We start from the raw sequence: 16,635 nt of genomic DNA, 5'->3' as shown, positions 1-16,635 counted from the left end.
CAGGACATCTGGATCAGAGTAACCATCCCAGCAGTTCCCCCAAGGCCTGGCTCTGGCTGCTAAGCGGGGCTTTACTTTCATTGTCTAACCCTTGAACAGCCCTACAAGGCAGGTACCATTAATGTCCCCTTTTTACAGATGAGGAAACTGAGGCATAGAACAGTGAGGGGGTGAGTGGCGGGTGCTGGCTTTCAGGGATGCCCTGCGAGCCTTCTGCTGGGAGCCTCCAGCAGCCCCTGTCACACAGATTCTCCATTTCTCCCATTCTCACCACTTTTGGTTCTTTCAACTTTTTTCATAATTTTGTTTTGTAAAAAAATAGATTTTGCCCATATTCCAGAAAAGCCACTGTCTTCTACCCCATGTGATCAAATCTGGGTTCTCCCCAAGATTCGAATCAGAGCGGGTAAGGGAGAGTGGGTCTCAATGTGGGGCACAGGTGCATGTATAAAGCCAAAATACAACGAAAGCTCTCAGAAAATATACAGTTAATAAATTACAAGCCTCCCTCCCCTCCCTGACTCTGCCATACCCTCCCTACCTCCCTCCACCCCCATCCAAATCTAGAATAGACTATTATTGTTCCCCCACCCCCAACCCAGGGCAGGGTCTTGTCTCAGACTCCGCAGGGTCCACAGGGTCCAGGCCTTCGGTAAATGTGTGTGCAGTGAATGAAGGAGCACTTGGGAGGGAGTGAGCACCTAGGAGTCCCCAGCCCAGGCCTTCCCCAGAGCTCACCTGCACCCTCACCAGGACACCTCTCTGGTCCCAGAGAAGAGGGTCTCAGGGTGGGGCTGGGACAGGGAGGGAAGGGATAAGTCACACTATAACGTGGGGATTATTATGAATGTACCCTTTTTACAGAAGGGACCTGTCTAAGGTCACACAGCCAGCCAGCAGGAACCTGAAAACCCCCCAACCTCCCATCTGTGCTACTGCCCACATCTGTGCTATGAAGAGCGGGGGCTCAGACCTAAATCTTCCAGCATGGGCCATGTGGCAGCAAGAGAGACTGTTGACCAAATTCCCTGATGTGGGCCTCCTGGCCATCTCCAGCCAGAAAAGCCAGTATAGCTTTTGTGAATGGTTTCCTAGGTACCTCCTCCCTCCCCACCCACAGCCTCGGTCCAGGACTTCTGCTCTCCCTGAGAGGGCGGAGACGTGGAATGTCTGGGAGGGGCTCTGGGCCTGGGCCTGCCCCTCACACAGGCATGGGCACCTCGTCATATTCGTCTCGACCTTCCTCTTCGTCAAAGGTCGCCTTGGAGTCATCAGCATCCAACTGAAGGGGGAAGGGAGAGAGGGTGAGAGGCCCGAGGTGCAGGCTCTTAAAGGCCCCTCTGCAGCTGGGAAAGGGTCTGGCTGTCTTTGAAATTTGGACAAGTCCTGTGCTGATCCCCCAACCCACATCTCCAGGGTTGTCCAGATGAGTGGATTTCAAAGGGCGAGGAGCCCTGGGGATCTGGTACCCAGCTGGGAAGGACCCTCAGAGGGTGAATAGAAGACCTCTTCACCACGGCAGCCCCACAGTGACCTCTGTCACATCATGGAAGAATTCTATTAGTGAAACTCTGTCCCAAATGATTTGGAAGACTTGAGGACTAACTGCTCGGGAACCAAGACAGACCATGGGGTACACAGCCCACCTTCCTCAACCTTTTCACCAGTGCTGTCCTTATTTCTCCTGCCACAGGTGAGACACAGAGAAATGAGGTCACTTGCTCCAGATCATGCTAGGACACAGCAGGCCAGGTTTGGACATTGTCCCTAGGCCCAGACCTTAAGCATCAGCACCCCAATTTGGGGAACCATGTGGGCCTTTACTATGGGTCCTTTTAAGAGATTGTCCCCATTTTTCCAAAGAGAAAACAAGCTCAGGAAGGTGAACAGTCCGCCTCCCCTAGCTTCAAGACCGCCCCCCCATAGTCTCCCAGGCCTTCCCTGTCCCTTCCCTGTCCACAGTCTGGAGTCCTGCCCCAGCCTCCGGCCTCCCAGGATGCACTTGTCTGTGAGCTCCCTCCAGTCCAGGGTCTCAGCCGCCACTCACACACTGGAGCTCCAGCTTGCTGAAGATGAGGGGCAGCAGGAGGCGCCGCAGGGGCACAGTGAGGATGAGGACGAAGGGCAGGGCCAGCGAGGCAGAGGTGGACTTCACCGCCCACAGCACTGCCAGGCAGATGATCTGGATGCCAGTGAACATGTGCATGCGCCAAGTTCTCACCTGCGGGGAGGCCGGGGTCAGTACCCGCCTGCTCCAGCACCCCACCCCACCTGGGCCGGCCGGCCATCAGGGCCCAGTACCCGCTTGACGAAGGGCACATCCGGGTGGTACTTGGGAGGCTTGCACAGAAGCAAGATGCGATCAAAGAGCTGGATGCCACTGAGGGAAGTGACCCCCATGTAGAGGAAGATGCCAAACAGCACAGCCAGGGGGATGCGGGACAGGATGGGCTCCATGAAGATGGACAAGCCTGTGGGGATAACCATGCATTCTAGCCAAAGGTCACCCAGAGAACCAGCACCCCTATTTGGGGTACCATGTGGGCCTTTACTATGGGTCCTTTTAACAGGTTGTCCCCATTTTTCCAAAGAGAAAACAAGCTCAGAAAGGTGAACAGTCCCCCTAAGGCCACACAGCGAGCACGAACCAAACTCCTACTTGCCTGTCTTAATCCCACACTGTTAACCTAGTGGGAGTTACTGAGGTCAGAGAAACCCACCTTTCTCCTCACCCCACCCCAGAACATCTCCGCCACTTTCCACCTATCCAAATCCTAACTTTGCCGCCTTTAAGAAACTTCCCTGGGACTGGAGCTGAAGCTCAGTGGTAAGTGTGTGTGTAGCATCGGAGAGAGAGAGAGAGAGAGAGAGAGAGAGAGAGAAAAGAAGAAGAAGAAGAAGGAGGAGGAGGAGGAGGAGGAGGAGGAGGAGGAGGAGGAGGAGGAGGAGGAAGGAGGAAGAGAAAAAGAAAGAACCTTCCCTGGCCTCTCCAGTGTCTATGCATTGCCCACATTAAGCTCAGGTGGACTTGTCTTCTCTAGAACTCAGATGGGGCCCAGTGACCCTTGTCTTCTGCCCTCTGCCCCTGGAACATCACCCCTTGCACAAGTCATAAAGCAGCTGAGCTGGAAGAGAACTAAGGGGCATCTAATGACTTCTCTGTGCGGGTGGAGCAACTCAGGCTCGGAGACCAGAGGAGTACTGGGTCAGCAGCAGGGCAGGGCAGGAACCCACAGCTGACTGGGCGCTTCTGTAGGGTGAGCTCAGGTTGTGGTCTACAGAAGCCCCTTCCTCTCCTGCACAGATGTCCAGCCCAGTGTCCCAGCACTGCAGGAATGTCTTGAGGTTTCCCTCCTATGAGTCACTGATGCTGGGAGAGGTGGGCACTGGGTGTGTGGGGACCTGGCTGCAGAGCAAGAGGGAACCTTGGATCCTTAGGGAAGGGACTGGGAGCAGGGTAGGCAGGGGCAGGACGATGGAGGGCAGGGCCAGCCCTCACTCACCCACAAGCACGGAGACCAGCAACCCGCTGATCCTCTGCTCCTTGACCTCCTGGATCTGGGCTGTGGCCCCTGGCGTGCTGGCCTTACCCATGACGGTAAGGGCGTTGGCGTGGGTGACTGAACGCACTGTGGTGGCACTGAGCCAGGGCATCCCAAAAAGGGCGGCCACTCCACCCATGCCCACAACTAGCAGCAGGTCCAGGTGAAAGCCGGAGCCCTTTATCATCTTGCGCTCTGGCTTGCTGACGATCAACCTGGGGGAGGGAGGAGGTCTGGTCAGCCTCTACCTCCTTTGCCCCCTTCTTCCTTCCCCACACTGGACCCCAAGTTTTGCCTCCCGTGTCTGTCTCCCTTTTAGTTCTTCGCTCCCTCCCTCTAGTTCATCTTGCAAATCCAGACTCTGAGGGTAGAAATGTCTTCGGAACACCCAGAGGCAGATTTGCTGAAACTAAAACAGCTTTGATTTCAGGGGGCTTTGCCTGTATGGGCCCTTTCTGAGAGCCGGCACCTAATTTCATAGTTCTCATTTATACATTGTTTTTAAAAGGGACCTCAAAATTACATAGCTTCAGGAGCCACAAAACCTGGACAGCCCATCACTCTTAAGAGTGGGGTCACCTGCATGCTCAATGCCTGCTCCTTTCCCACCTCTGGCCCTCCCCGGCCCAGCTCCCATCCTGGCTCTTACGTGGTGATCTGAGACTCAAGGAATATGAGGATGAAGACCAGCAGGGCAGGCAGGGCAGAGGCCAACATCATCCAGGAGGGGAATTCGGAGTACAAGCCCAGCGGGTGGATAATCCAGCCTCGGGCTGTGGAGTTGGACACCTTGAGGCCATCAGGCACTGAGAGTTTCTGTGGGAAGAGGCAGCTGGTGAGAACACCAGGGGCGGGGGATGGGGAGAGGACGGGATAGCTGGAGGCAAGGTCCTGCGTGTCAGAGAATTGGGTGGGGTACTTGGGAATGTACTTACATTGAGCACTTACTCTGTACCCAGTCTCTGCACTAAGTTGTTCCCAACTTTACAGATGAGAAAACAGGATCAGAGAGGTTACGTAGCTTGCCCCACATCACAGAGCTATTTGGCTGCAAGAGCTGAGTTTTATACTCAGATCTGCCTGACTCCAAGAAGACACTTTCCTACTGCCCTGAACTAAGGAGTAAAGAGAGTGATCTGTTGGGCTAGAGGGGTCCTTTGGGCTGTGGGAAGAGAATGGGGTTCCCAGGGGAGGCATGGAAGAGTAGAGGTAGTTCTAGCTGGGGAGAGCTGTTCTGGGGAGGGGGCGCAAGAGGGGAAAGAATGAGAATGGTGCCGTCAGAGGGGAGGAGCTGAAGGAGGGATCACCTGGGTGTAGGTTCCCTGGACGAAGAAATCCACCAGGACCATGATGAGGATGGAGATGGGAACCCCAAAGTCGCCTATGACCCGACGCAGCTAGAGGCAGGTGAAAGGACCAGTGATCAGCACCCAGTTGCTCCCTACTTCCTGCCTCCCACCTCTCTTCCCTCCTGCCCCACATTTATTCAGGGGCCCTACTGTGCCCAAGGGATCTATCAGCATCTAATGGCCTGTCCTCACCTCAACTATACCTCTCTTCTTCCTCTGGTTCAGCCCACCCTGGCCCCATGACATTCCCCACTCCCCAAAACTATCCCAGGTTCCCAGGCTGGGCATGCAGAGGGGTGAGGGGCTTGCCTGCGGAGGGAAACTCTGGCATGGGGCCAGGGAGGCTTGGAATTGGGGATGCATAAGAAGGGGAGCTAAGAATAGGGGCTGGGGTGGCATGAGGGCTTTGGCTTGGGACAGTGTAGTGTAGGCAGGGACAGGTAGGGAAGGTGTGCTGACCTTGCCAGGGAAGTAGGAGCTGTTCTTGAACTTGCGTAGCATCATGGCAAATAAGAAGGTGCCAGCCATGAGCACAAGGGAGAAGAGGGCCGTGTTGGGCAGGGGATTTTGAGGTTTGGACTTTATCATCAGAGGAGGGTCATAGGAGTCCTTCAGTGGGTGATCCTGGAAGATCTACAAGAGAAAACCAAGGCATCCTGCTCCCTCCCAGCCTTGGCTTGGGCTGGAAAGTGGCAGATAAATCTACCCAGTCCTATCATCCATCCATCCATCCATCCATCATCTATCCACCTTCATTGTCAACTGACAGGGTAACAGAGGGGCTTCTACAGCTTGGTTTTCAGGGATGAAGACCAGGTTAGGCTTGGGTGGATGTGGGCCATGGAGACAGTTAGAGTGTGTGTATACAGACCAGCATTCCCAGGGCTCGGAAGACACAAGAAGCAAGGAGGGTAAGAAAAAGTGATAAAGAGGCTTCTAAAAATGGCTCAGGGGGCTGGGGGTGGCTCAGTGGCACAGCACATGCCTAACATGTGTGAAGCCCTGGGTTCAACTCCCAGCACTGCAATAAATAAATAAATTAATTAAATAGGCTGAAAAGACTTGGAAACAGGAAGATCCACCGACTCATAGAATTGGGGAGACACATAGTGTCCACCCTTCCTCCCTATGAAGTGCAGATGCAGAGGCAGGCAGGGTGGGTGACAGGAGGCAAGCTAAGGACAGAGTGCTCCCCTGGGCTCTTGAGGGCTAGTGCTAGCGTCAGGCCCTCGCTGTGCACATGCAGGACGTTTCCCTGGCAGCCTTGCTCACGTGCTGGCCAACCGGTCACATCGTGTGTGGTCATGAACGTGGACCTGGGCCCACAGAGGAGCCTTCTCACATGCAGCCACTCTGCATGCTTGGCAAGAACACTGGGTCCCAGGCGGCAGGTGTGTGGTCACGGTCAGCAGATGAGTGAACACAGACACATATGTGTCCACACTCATGCACTGTCACAAGGTCGTGCACACAGGTGGAGACACAGCCACACAATGCGGTATGGATGACAGACCCGCACCTTGATCAGCTTGGAGAAGGTCTCATAGATGAAGATGAGGGAGATGAGGAAGGAGAAGATCTCCTGCGTATAGCGGGAGATGAAGCGCACCAGGAAGCTGCCCTCGAAAGCCACCACCAGCACCACCAGCAGGATGAGCCAGAAGCCGATCCAGGCGCGGCCCACGATGTACTCCAAGTTATTTCTCTCACAGAACTACAGGGCAGTCAGGGGACACTGAGTCAGACAAACAGGGCTCAGGCACTGTGCATCAGGCAGGTGGGGCCAGGGTCAGGGTCAGAGTGGAACCAGGACAGCACTACCGAGAAGAAGGCTTCCTCAAACACCAGCAGGGGTCCTGAGAAGCCAACCACAAGCAGGGGCTGAGCCCCCAGGAGTGCGAAGAGAATGCCCTGCACCGCGGTAGAGATGAGCAGTTCCGACACCCCCATCTGGTACCGGGTCTTTTCTCCTGTAAGGAAAGGTCAAAGTAGGGTCAAGGTCAAGAGATTATTTCCTGGGACCAAAAGAGCAGGTCATAGCCTGGCAGATGCAGGGGTCCACAGGGTCAGATCAGAAGTCAGGACTGAGGCAGAGGCAAGATGGTCAGAGAGGGCAATAATTGATACTGACCCAGGAGGCCACCAAAGGTGATGGCAGGTGACAGGGCAGCAAAGTAGATAAAGATGACAGCAGCCAGGACCTGGGGACTGAGTGCATCTGTGATATCACTCAGGTAGAGAGGGTAGCGGCGACGGATGTCACGCACCAGGCCCCCAAAGAGCCAGCCTGTACGCTGCAGAGGGTCGTCTGGGCCCCCAGGGCCTGCTGGGCCCCCATTCAAGCCTGTGGTAGAGGACAGGAACATGGTTAGAGGGGAGTCAGTGGGAATAGGGTGGCCACAGAGGCTGGGAAGCAGGGGCAGGGAGCAGTGAGACAGGGTGTCTTATGGGACGTGGGCAGGCTGCGCTAGGGTGTCTGAGTCAGGAAGCCTTGGCCTGGGCTGGACAGATACCTAGGTTCTTGTAAAAGCTGGGGTCCGACTTGGCAGTGCTGGACAGGTAGCGTCTCCGGAGCAGCTCCCTCTGCACGGGCACCAGGCTGAGCAAGGCCTGCTCCGACGGGGCATCTGTGGGAGGCAGCACCAGGCTGCAATCCAGAAAGTCCTCCAGGGAGAGCACCAGCTCCCTCCGGCTCTGGGCTAGGTAGGCATCTGTGCGGAACACCTGGGGGCAGGAGAGAGGGTCAGGGTGGCCCAGACCTGCTGAGCAAAAAGACCTAGGAATCTGCCCCCAGGGACCAGAACCTTCTCCTCCGGCTCCCAGTTCTAGGATCTGCTCTTCCTGACCCTCCACCTCTACTGCCCAATAAGGAAGGGCTCTGGGGAAACAGGGACCCTGGGTGGGGAAAGGGGAAGCAGCGTAGGCAAACCTGGGGGCTAGACAGCAGACTTGGCCAGCCCAAGCCAGAATGACCAGGTAGAACTGGGTCAGAGTGGGTCAGACTAAACCAGATCAAACCAGGCCAGGCCAGGGACAGTCCAGACTATACACACCTGGACTCCCCTGGCCCGTTGGAATAGAAGTGGCTGACTGAGACCCAATGAGCCAACTAGTGCACCTAACAGAAGTCAGCTGGACCAGTCCAGCAGGAGAACAAACTTCAAGACTTGACCCTCATGGCGCCCCCAGCCCTCACAGGTCCTTCTCACCCTTTCTGACATGAGGGTGGCAGCAGCCCGGCCAAGCTGAATATAGTCGGTGTAGGAGGGCTTGGGTCCCAGCAGCACAAAGAGAAAGCGCACAGGCACGGAGGGGTCGATGGCCTCCATCTCCACTGCCTCCTGCAGCCGGACAAAGCCCAGCACTGGCTGTTGCAGGAAGTCAGCGCGGCCTGTGGGGGGACGAGGTGGTCAGGCCAGGCTGAGGGGGCCCAAGGCGCATGGACCCAGGACAGGAGGCTGCTGGGTCTAGGCTCAGGGAAAGGCAGGCTGGGCGTGGACACGAGGCAGAAGCAGTGGGTGTGGAGGGCTGAGGAGCAGGCACCAGCTCTTACCCACTAGCACCAGGGTGGCCTCAGAACCTGGGGGGATCTTCTCCAGAATTCCAGATGGTGAGCGCCCGTCTGTGCTCGCCTCTCCCTGTGGGAAGGAGGGTGGTCCTCAGGCTGCTTTGGATCCAGGAGACCTGAGCGTTCAGTCCCTTCCTCTCCTACCCATTCTCACTTCCAACCATATTCCAGATCCAAGGAACTTTCCAGCTCTCCTTGCGCACCCCTGGTGCAGCCTCACCTGCTCACAGAAGAGCTGTGTCTCTAGTGAGGGCTGTTGGAAGAGCAGAGGCTGAGAAGGCTCCCCAGAGCGCATCAGAACCGCAGGCTTCACCCCTCCCAGGGACTCCAGGTCTTGGGCATGGCTGCAGGACACATGGGGGCGTGGGCTCTGTAAGTTGCTCAGGCTGGGCTATCAACACGCTAGAGACTAGGGGTGGTAGGGGCCAAAGGTAGACATAAGGAGAACTCTCCAGCAACCAGAGCACAGAGAAGCTCTGAGGGAAGGAGAAGAGTCAGAACCCCCTCACAAAAAACCTCATGATTGTAAGTGAGTGGCCTCTGTCTGGAATGTCAGGTCAAAAGAAAGGACAGCAAAGGACCTAAGGGTCTAAATCTGAGCACAGAGACGGGGTCATCCCTTGTGAGGTGCCAGAGGCGGGAGCCGTGTTGGAGGAAAAGTGGGGCCCTGCCTTGGGGGGAAGGGGCCACTGGGAGCAGGGGACATGGGGCTGCTGGGCAGGCAGTCCAGGCCCTGGAAGGCAGAGGCACCTGTGTTTGAGCAGCAGGGTCCGGAGAAGTTCCTCTCTGTCCTCAGGCCGGATCTGCTCCTCATAGATAAAGCTATCCAGCAGCTGGTTGGCCACCCCGGCCAGGGAAGTCTCTTGCAGGTCCAGGAGGACAGTACCTGCAGGTAGTGGGGGATGAGCAGGGCTGGACCGTGGTCTCCTGCAATAAGCCTCCTGTGCAAGTGTCACAGAGGGCCCAGTGGGACTCACTCTTGGCAAAGATTTTCTGCAGCTCCAGGAGGCTCCAGAAGGTGAGGTAAGACAGGTGCCGGCGACCCCAGGCCCCATCCTGCCCCAGGTTTTCCTCCAGTAGCATCCAGCGCGCTGCCTCCATCCATTGTAGCTCCTGGTTCTTCTCGTCCATCACCAGTTCGTGAAGCTCCACATACACCTGCAGCCCATGGGTCTGAGTTACTCCAGCAGGCCACAGGCAGGACCCACGGGAGCCGGGGACCCCAGGGCCCCGTGGGTTCCCAGAAGTTCTGGGAAGATCTCTGGAAGAGGCCCAGGGCCTTGGAGGGTTCAGGGGCAGACCCTGAGCGAGCTCAGAGTGTGGGGACAGCGCAAGGGCCCACGCTGCGGGCTCCAGCCACACCTTCCTCACCAGGCCCTTACTCAGAAGGGGCTTGGAGAAACTCCGGATCACTGGAGTGACCACTTGGGGGAGAAAGAGAAAATTGAAGCCTGGTGGCTGAAGATGAAGGGAACTGGGGGACCACTGGTGCAGTTTCCTGCCTCCAAGACATGCACACATGTGGCTCAGCATGTCCTTGAAGCCAGGGGGCCACTTTCAGGGCCAGAGCAGAGGATAGGCCCAAGTTCCTAACCAGCCTGGAAACCACCAGGGACTTTTGGGCCTGGGCGGAGGAGAGTATGTATTTAATTTTTTGTGTCCCCCAAAACCCAGCCAGAGCCCCAGGCTTCAACCCTTAGCAGTTGGGTCTTTGCCCAGAGAGCTTCCGGAAAGGAACCCTGATCTACCTCTTAGCGTGGGTGTCCCCTTCCCTTCTACCCATTTCCAGAACCCCACTCTTCTGCCTTTTGTGGGGTTTCCCCGCCTGAGGCTGCCTCTATCCCCCATAGGGGGTCCCAAAGGCAGCCTGGGGAAGACCTGGGGAGCTGGTCCTCACCTCGTGGGTGCCAGGGGCCGTGGGGATGCGGGCGTAGTCTGTGGCTGTTGGCTCCGCAGGGAGAGCTGAAAAACCCGAGCCCAGAGGCTGGTGAGTGCTGTCTGGCCCTTCCTCTCCCTCGCCCCCCAGGCCCGCAAAGACCCAGGCCCACTTCACTGCCCATGGGTGGGAACCTGGTGTCCCCGCTGTCCCCCTGCCACTCAGTGCCACATGGCTTCCCATGCCTGGTTCTGTCACTCCCTGCCGGAGTCTTGTTGAGGATCCCTGGGGGAGGACAGTCCTGAGTCCCAAAGTGCAGGATGGACCTAGGGTCTCCTCCCTCCCCTCCCACCTCTGGTACTAGACTCCCTTTCCTCTTCCTACCTGTCTCAACAAGCCAGCTGGGTAGACTCCCCCAAAGGACAGCCAGGTGGGGTGAGCCCCTTATATCCTCCCTTTCACCCCACCCCTGCCCTCATTCCCCAGAGGGGCCTCTTAACTTCAGTACCAATTGCCTGCACTTAAGTCCTGTTGACAGTAAACAGGTGCCCGCCTGGGGCTCCCCACCAAAGACCTTGGACAGGCCAAGGAAGGTGGTGCGGGCTCCTAGGGTCTCTCTGCTCAGTGGGTCCCCAGAGCACCCTCCATTTCTCAGGACCTCCAGCCCCCAAGACAGACTGATATTCTCCAAAGGGGCCCAACACCAGGCCCAAAGCTGGCTCTGATGGGCACAGGTGGCCGGTGGGTCCATGCCCTTGTCCCAGGTAGGCCTGGTCGCTCTCTCACATGCGAAAGGGGCACTGGGACGGGCAACTGGCCCTGTGCCCTGCCCCACCACCCCCAGCCACCTCCTATGATCATTTCAAACAAAGGCTGTTTATCCTCCAATCAACCAGGATCGTGGGGAGAACTGGCCCCAGGGTTGGGGGTGGTGGGGTGGGGCTGTGGAGAGAGGGGAGGACAAGTTCCTCCGCTGTGCCTGCTGGCGTTCAGTCCTTCAGCCTGGCAGAGGGCAGGAGACGTGTTCACCTTCTGGCTCCTCCATCTGGGGCACGGGGACGCCTGGGTCCTCATATTCCTCCTGCTCTAGGATCTCCTCCAGCACTTCTTCATAGTCCTCCTGCGGGAAGTGGCTGTCAAGACTGGCCTGCTGTCCCCTGAAGGTAGCGGCCAGGACTGGCCTCCCACAGACCCCCGGCAGGAGCCCTGCAGAGGCCGGGAGAGACCTACCTGCGAATCCCCCATGGTGCTGTCCTGAGTGTCCAGTTGTCCACGTGATCTGAGCCCCCAGCATAACCCGCACCGCGGGTCCCTGCAAGGGAGGGGCAGAGAGTGAGTGAGGCCCGGGCATCCTGAGGTCACCCTGTCTTCCCCCGGGAGCTGCAGAGCAGTGGCAGGAGATGGCAGATGATGGGAGGGAGGCAGTGGGGTCCCAGGAAGGAAGCATGGGTGGGGCACCGGGAAGAGCTGGGTTGGTCCCAGGGCAGACCCGGATGGGCAGGAGACTGCTGAGTCTAAGTGTGTTTGGGAAAGTGGGCAAGTGTTCAGGTCCAATGCCAACCTCCTCACCTGGCTTCTCTTCCCGCCCATCCCCAGCATTCAGCCAACTCCTAGGCATGATCTGACCCTTCTTCAGGGGCCTTGTCTCCCCTGAAGGTCTCCATGTCAACCCCCTTCCTCCCAGAAATGGCTGCTTTCCACAGGGCATGAGGTGGCAGCACCACTGGAGTGGCACACGGATCCCGGGGGCACGTAAGCCCGCCTCTCTCCCCACCCACATCTTGAGTTGTGTTTCTATTTTATTTTACTTATTTATTTATTTTGTACTGGAGATCGAATCTAGGAGCCACACCCCTAGTCCTTTATATTATTTATTTTGAGACAGGTCGCACTGAATTGCTGAACATCTTGTGAAATTAACGAGGCTGGCCTTGAACTTGAGATCCTCCAATCTCAGCCCCCCCACGTTGCTGAGATTACAGGTGTGCTCTACCGCACCAGGCTTTACTTTACTTTAGGTGTGTTTTGCTTTGTGTTGTTTTCCAGTGCTGGGAATTCACCCAGGGACTCACGTAAGCTAGTTAAGCACTTTACTGAGCTACATCCACAGCCCTCTTATTATTATTATTATTTAATTTGATACAGGGTCTCACTGAGTTTCCCAGGCTTGCCTCAAACTTGTGATCCTCCTGCCTCAGATTCCCTGGGTAGCTGGGAATACAGGTGCACACCACCACATCTGTCATTTCCTCAACCCATCTTTATTTTTTTATATGTGGTGCTGAGAATCGAACCCAGTGCCTCACACATGCTAGACAAGTGCTCTACCACTGAGCCACAACCCCAGCCCCTCCCCGACCCATCTTGTATCTTCTTTCTTGCCCACTCTCCACCAAACTCATTGGCCTCCTTGCTTCTAAAACTCACCAAGCCCTTTCCTGTCCCGGCCCTTTGCACATCCAGTTGCTCACATGCTGAATGCACCTGCTGCCAACACCTCAGCCCTTCTCACATCCTAGTTCAAACACCACCTCTTTAGAGGCCCTTCCTGACCACTCTAACATTCATTAACCCAGTCTGGCATTTTCTGGTTCTTTGATTTATTTGTGTATACATTGCATGACAAAGGGAAGCGCATGAGTGCCAAGACCCTGCATGTCTCAAACCCCATGAAGTCCGCGACTTGCAGCAGAGGGGTTGCCACATAGTAGGTGCTCAATAAACATGTGTTGAGTGACTATGGTGATGGCTCCCCATTGCAGGCTTGGGGCTCAGGGTCTGAAGAGCCAGAACGACCAGGGACCATCCAGGAGGCTACTGAGCCCTGGGTCTCAGTTTCTTCAGAGTGTTCATGATGGAGAGGAATAAATGTCATGAGGAGCGTGAGGACAGGCCCCCGGGGAGGGCAGGGATCATCTAAGGTGGCCTAAAACTGGGTGCAGAGGGGCCTTCTCTGCTGCTCTCACCCCTGCAGCACAGAACACTGGAGCCACAGGCATTTGGGTTGGGTCAACAAATGTGGCCACTCTGCTGAGTGTTGGAGACTGAGAAGGACAAGGCTACTTTTGAGAAGCTTCCAGCCCCCGCTGGAAGGAACACCAGGAATGCAGGGCCACCTTGAGGGTCCCAGAGATGAACGGAGTTAGGAGGCCAATTGTGCTGGGCACCAGTCATCTAGCTGTGTGGCAGGAGGAAGAGCAGGACCTGGCGGCAGGGGGTCACAGGAGTGAGCTCTAGACACACGGGGTGGGGGGGGGGGTTGAAGGGCTGAGAGGTGGGGTGGCCCAGGCCAGGGGTGAGGAGGGGCTGGGACACAGAGACAGCAGCAGTGCACAGGTGGCCTTGAGCAAGTTAGGCAGGGGCTCATTCAGAAAAAGCTATGCAGGCAGAACACTTGCCTCGCTGGTGAGAGGCCCTGGGTTCCATCCTCAGCACCGCAAAGGAAGGAAGAAGAAAAAAGAATGAAAGAAAGAAAAAGCGGGGAGCAAAGAGAGAAATGAGGAGAGACCCCTGACAAAGGGGTCCTAGGAAGCAGAGCCAGGCAGGGCCGAGCCCCACCAAACGGAGAAGCAACAGGGGCCCTGCCTGGCTCTGCCTTGGGGGAACAACTGTCGGCCTCTGCAGCAGCCCCAAGCCCGGGAGGGGGCCGTCCCTCCCAGGGGCGCTCCTCGAGGACCCCGTCACCCCTCTTTTCTCCCTCTTCTCTGCCCCCCACTCTCCCTCGCCCGCGTTCGTTCTCTCTCTTCTTTCTCTGGTCTTGCTCATGCAGTCTCCTAGGCCTCAGCTCCTGAGTGGCCTCAAGAGGGTCCCTTGGTGCCCCAGTGGGGCTGGGAATGTGACCTCGGTTTTCTAGCGAAGGGGTGGAATGGTCAGAGCCAGAGAATCCAGGGCTCCACGCTGCCTCTGCCGGATGGGCAGGGTCCTCTCTCTGGGCTGTATGCTAGGAGGGCTTTCCCACCCGGGCTCTGAGACTTCAGTCAGAGAGAGAGGATGGGAGAGCGGTGGCGCCTGGGGCCAGCTGGGGCCTCAGAGGGCGCATCCAGACCCAGATTGCTGCCCCAGCCTGGCCCGGCCACCCCCGGCTGCAGGCCTCCTGCCTGGCGCTGATAAGAACCAGGTCCCCCTTCAGCATGGCTCTGGGTTTGGAAGTGCGCCAAACACCTGGCTGGTGGGTCAACTAGCGGGGGCCAGGCCAGATAAGGGTGAGGGGGGCATCTGGCGCCCTGGAGGGAGAGCACAGCTGGGAGGAGGCTGGGGGTGACAGATGACAAGGACAGCTTGTGCAATCAAACCCACAGGGCACAGACAGCTGAACTGCTTCATCTCCCATAATCCCAAACCTCTCTGCAAAGCAGGTAATGTCAGTAGCTCCTTTTCACAGATGAGAAAGCTGAGGCCCAGAGGAGCTGACCCGCTTCATCAGGCAGCCTACCTCTGGCTTCATCTGGAGCCCCGGCCTAGCTGACTTCCACCATGTTACTAACCATTATGCCCAGTTGCCTCCCAGAAAAGAGAACAGCTCCTAGTTAGTTCCTCATCAGCAGTTAAGAGCACGGACTGCAGTGGAATGGCCTGTGTTCATATCCCAGCCCTACCATTTACTGTGTGACCTTGGGCAAGTGACTCAAACTCTCTGTGCTTCAGTTTTTTTCATCTGTAAAATGGGGCTGATAATAATGATACCTTAAAATGCTCATTAAGTTCGTGAAACATTCAGCACTGTGCGTGGCACTTAAAGCCTCTGTGTCAGTGTTGGCTATCATTATCCCTGCCACTGCGAACAAGGTCAGACTTGCCATCTCCATCCCCCCCCCCCCCCCAATTCGCCTTCGCTCACCATGGAATCTGCATGAGCTAAGAGTTTTGCAATCTGCAGGTGCTGGGGAGGGTTCCTCCTTTCCTTTCAAATATTCACCAGGCTGGGGACAGTGCCAGTTCCCCCAGATAGACCCCGGGAAGCAGACCAAACAGGAAGGAGTAGTGAGCATCATCTTGTCTCCTAGGTGGGATGTGGTGTGACCTGGGAACCCCCATACTTGGAAGAAAGGTGTGTGGGGTGAGTGAGGTCAGAGTTTGTGGGATCCAAGGGGCAGGTAGATAGGAACCTGCCAGGACCCAGCCCTGAGGGGTCAGATCTGCACCCCCCACACACCAGCCGCGCACACCTCTGCTCCCGCGGGCCACCTGCGGCCCCACTGCCCTGCCCTGAGGGGCAGCAAGCATGTCATCACATTCCCATCCCACCCACCTGCATCCCCTTGGAGGGTGGGGGCCCACGCCATTTGGGAACAGATTCAGGCTGTCCACTTACACAAACCCTCAGGGCAGGTATCAAAGCCCCCCCAGCCCCTTCCTGCCCGGCCTACCTGCTCAGGAGCCTCGGGTCCTTCAGCAAAGTCCTGTAGTCACTGGTGCCCTCTGTGACCAGCTGAGTTCACAGCCGCTCTAACAGCACCAGGCCACACTCTGGCGCCCAGGGGCAGCTCCCAAACCCCTGACTCATGCCCCCGCCTCCTAATCTGCCCGCCCCACAGCTGGAGCCCCTTCCCACCCCCTGCCCCGCTCCCACCCAGTGCCCCATAAACAGAGTTATCTTTCACCCACATCTGGACAGCTGTGTGTCGGGCTCACCCCACCCTGGCCTGGCCAGCCCCTAAGGCCTCCCATGGGGCTCCTGGCCCCTAGGATTCTCCTGTGTCTTCCTCTATGGACCAAATGCTCTGGCCCCCACCTCTGATCCCTCTGCCCTGCCTTGGCCCATCCTCTGCTCCACACCTCTGCCCTGGCCCCAAAATGCAAGGGCCCCTCCTCTCTCCATCTTGGGGTCCTCCCTCAGGACTCTTTCACTCTACAGCCTTCCCATGGGTACCTGCTGAGGGCTCGTGGGCTCAGGCAGCCTCCGCCCCTTCTTCTCCAACCACCCTCACCCAAGACCCTGGCTGGCTCCAGGGAGCTGGCCTCTGGGTGCTCAGACACTGATATTCAGTCAACCTGAACAACGTCAGGTCGACAGAAAACACCAGCCCCACATGGAGTTCAAGTTCCAAGCTCACAAAGCCCCAATGTCTGGGCACACTGGCTCCTCTGTGGGCAGCCCGGCCCAGGCCCTGGGGCCAGAGCAGCTGCATTCTTGGCCCCCACTGGGCCCCTGCCCCCACACCCAGGGGGCAGTCTCCCTGTTCCTGGGAGGGTGACCTAGCCAAGGTACCTGTCCCTGACTGAAAGATGAGTTCAGATGGGCTGGAACAAAAAGGTCTAAACCACACAGAGACGGGTGCTGTGGATACAGCTCTGGGCAGG

General features: G+C 57.2%; 1 protein-coding gene across 3 annotated transcripts; it reads right to left on the bottom strand.

The window, feature by feature from the left end:
* Positions 1-870: 870 nt before the first annotated feature.
* On the bottom strand, positions 871-15,794 carry SLC4A1 (solute carrier family 4 member 1 (Diego blood group)). Of its 3 annotated transcripts, XM_079131522.1 has the most exons (21): positions 15,702-15,745; positions 13,734-13,762; positions 11,566-11,647; positions 11,365-11,455; positions 10,357-10,421; positions 9,437-9,617; positions 9,210-9,345; positions 8,680-8,803; positions 8,445-8,529; positions 8,101-8,282; positions 7,405-7,615; positions 7,023-7,235; positions 6,713-6,861; positions 6,411-6,605; positions 5,351-5,524; positions 4,850-4,939; positions 4,192-4,358; positions 3,504-3,757; positions 2,302-2,471; positions 2,048-2,221; positions 871-1,282 (listed from the first exon to the last, which is right to left on the bottom strand). In XM_079131522.1, the coding sequence occupies exons 3-21, from the start codon at positions 11,578-11,580 to the stop codon at positions 1,202-1,204; spliced, it is 2,757 nt and encodes a 918-aa protein (XP_078987648.1). In that variant the 5' UTR covers positions 11,581-11,647; positions 13,734-13,762; positions 15,702-15,745; the 3' UTR covers positions 871-1,201. The 3 variants fall into 3 exon arrangements, with proteins under 3 accessions (XP_078987648.1, XP_078987646.1, XP_078987647.1); XM_079131520.1 differs by lacking the exon at positions 13,734-13,762 and having other exon boundaries at positions 15,702-15,794; XM_079131521.1 differs by lacking the exon at positions 15,702-15,745 and having other exon boundaries at positions 13,734-13,850.
* Positions 15,795-16,635: the final 841 nt, after the last annotated feature.

Source organism: Sciurus vulgaris (genome assembly GCF_902686455.1).
Source record: "Sciurus vulgaris genome assembly, chromosome: 3".
NCBI lineage: Eukaryota > Metazoa > Chordata > Mammalia > Rodentia > Sciuridae > Sciurus > Sciurus vulgaris.
The sequence above is the reverse complement of the archived record's forward strand: the minus strand, read 5'-3'. Positions and strand labels throughout refer to the sequence as shown.

Bases quoted from the DNA above. Each gene is read 5' to 3' on its own strand.
- SLC4A1 (XM_079131520.1), bottom strand. The intron at 8,530-8,679 runs GTGAGGCTGCAC...TCCTTCCCACAG, and splicing joins CACAGCTCTTCTGTGAGCAG to GGAGAGGCGAGCACAGACGG. The intron at 4,940-5,350 runs GTCAGCACACCT...ACCTGCCTCTAG, and splicing joins GCTCCTACTTCCCTGGCAAG to CTGCGTCGGGTCATAGGCGA.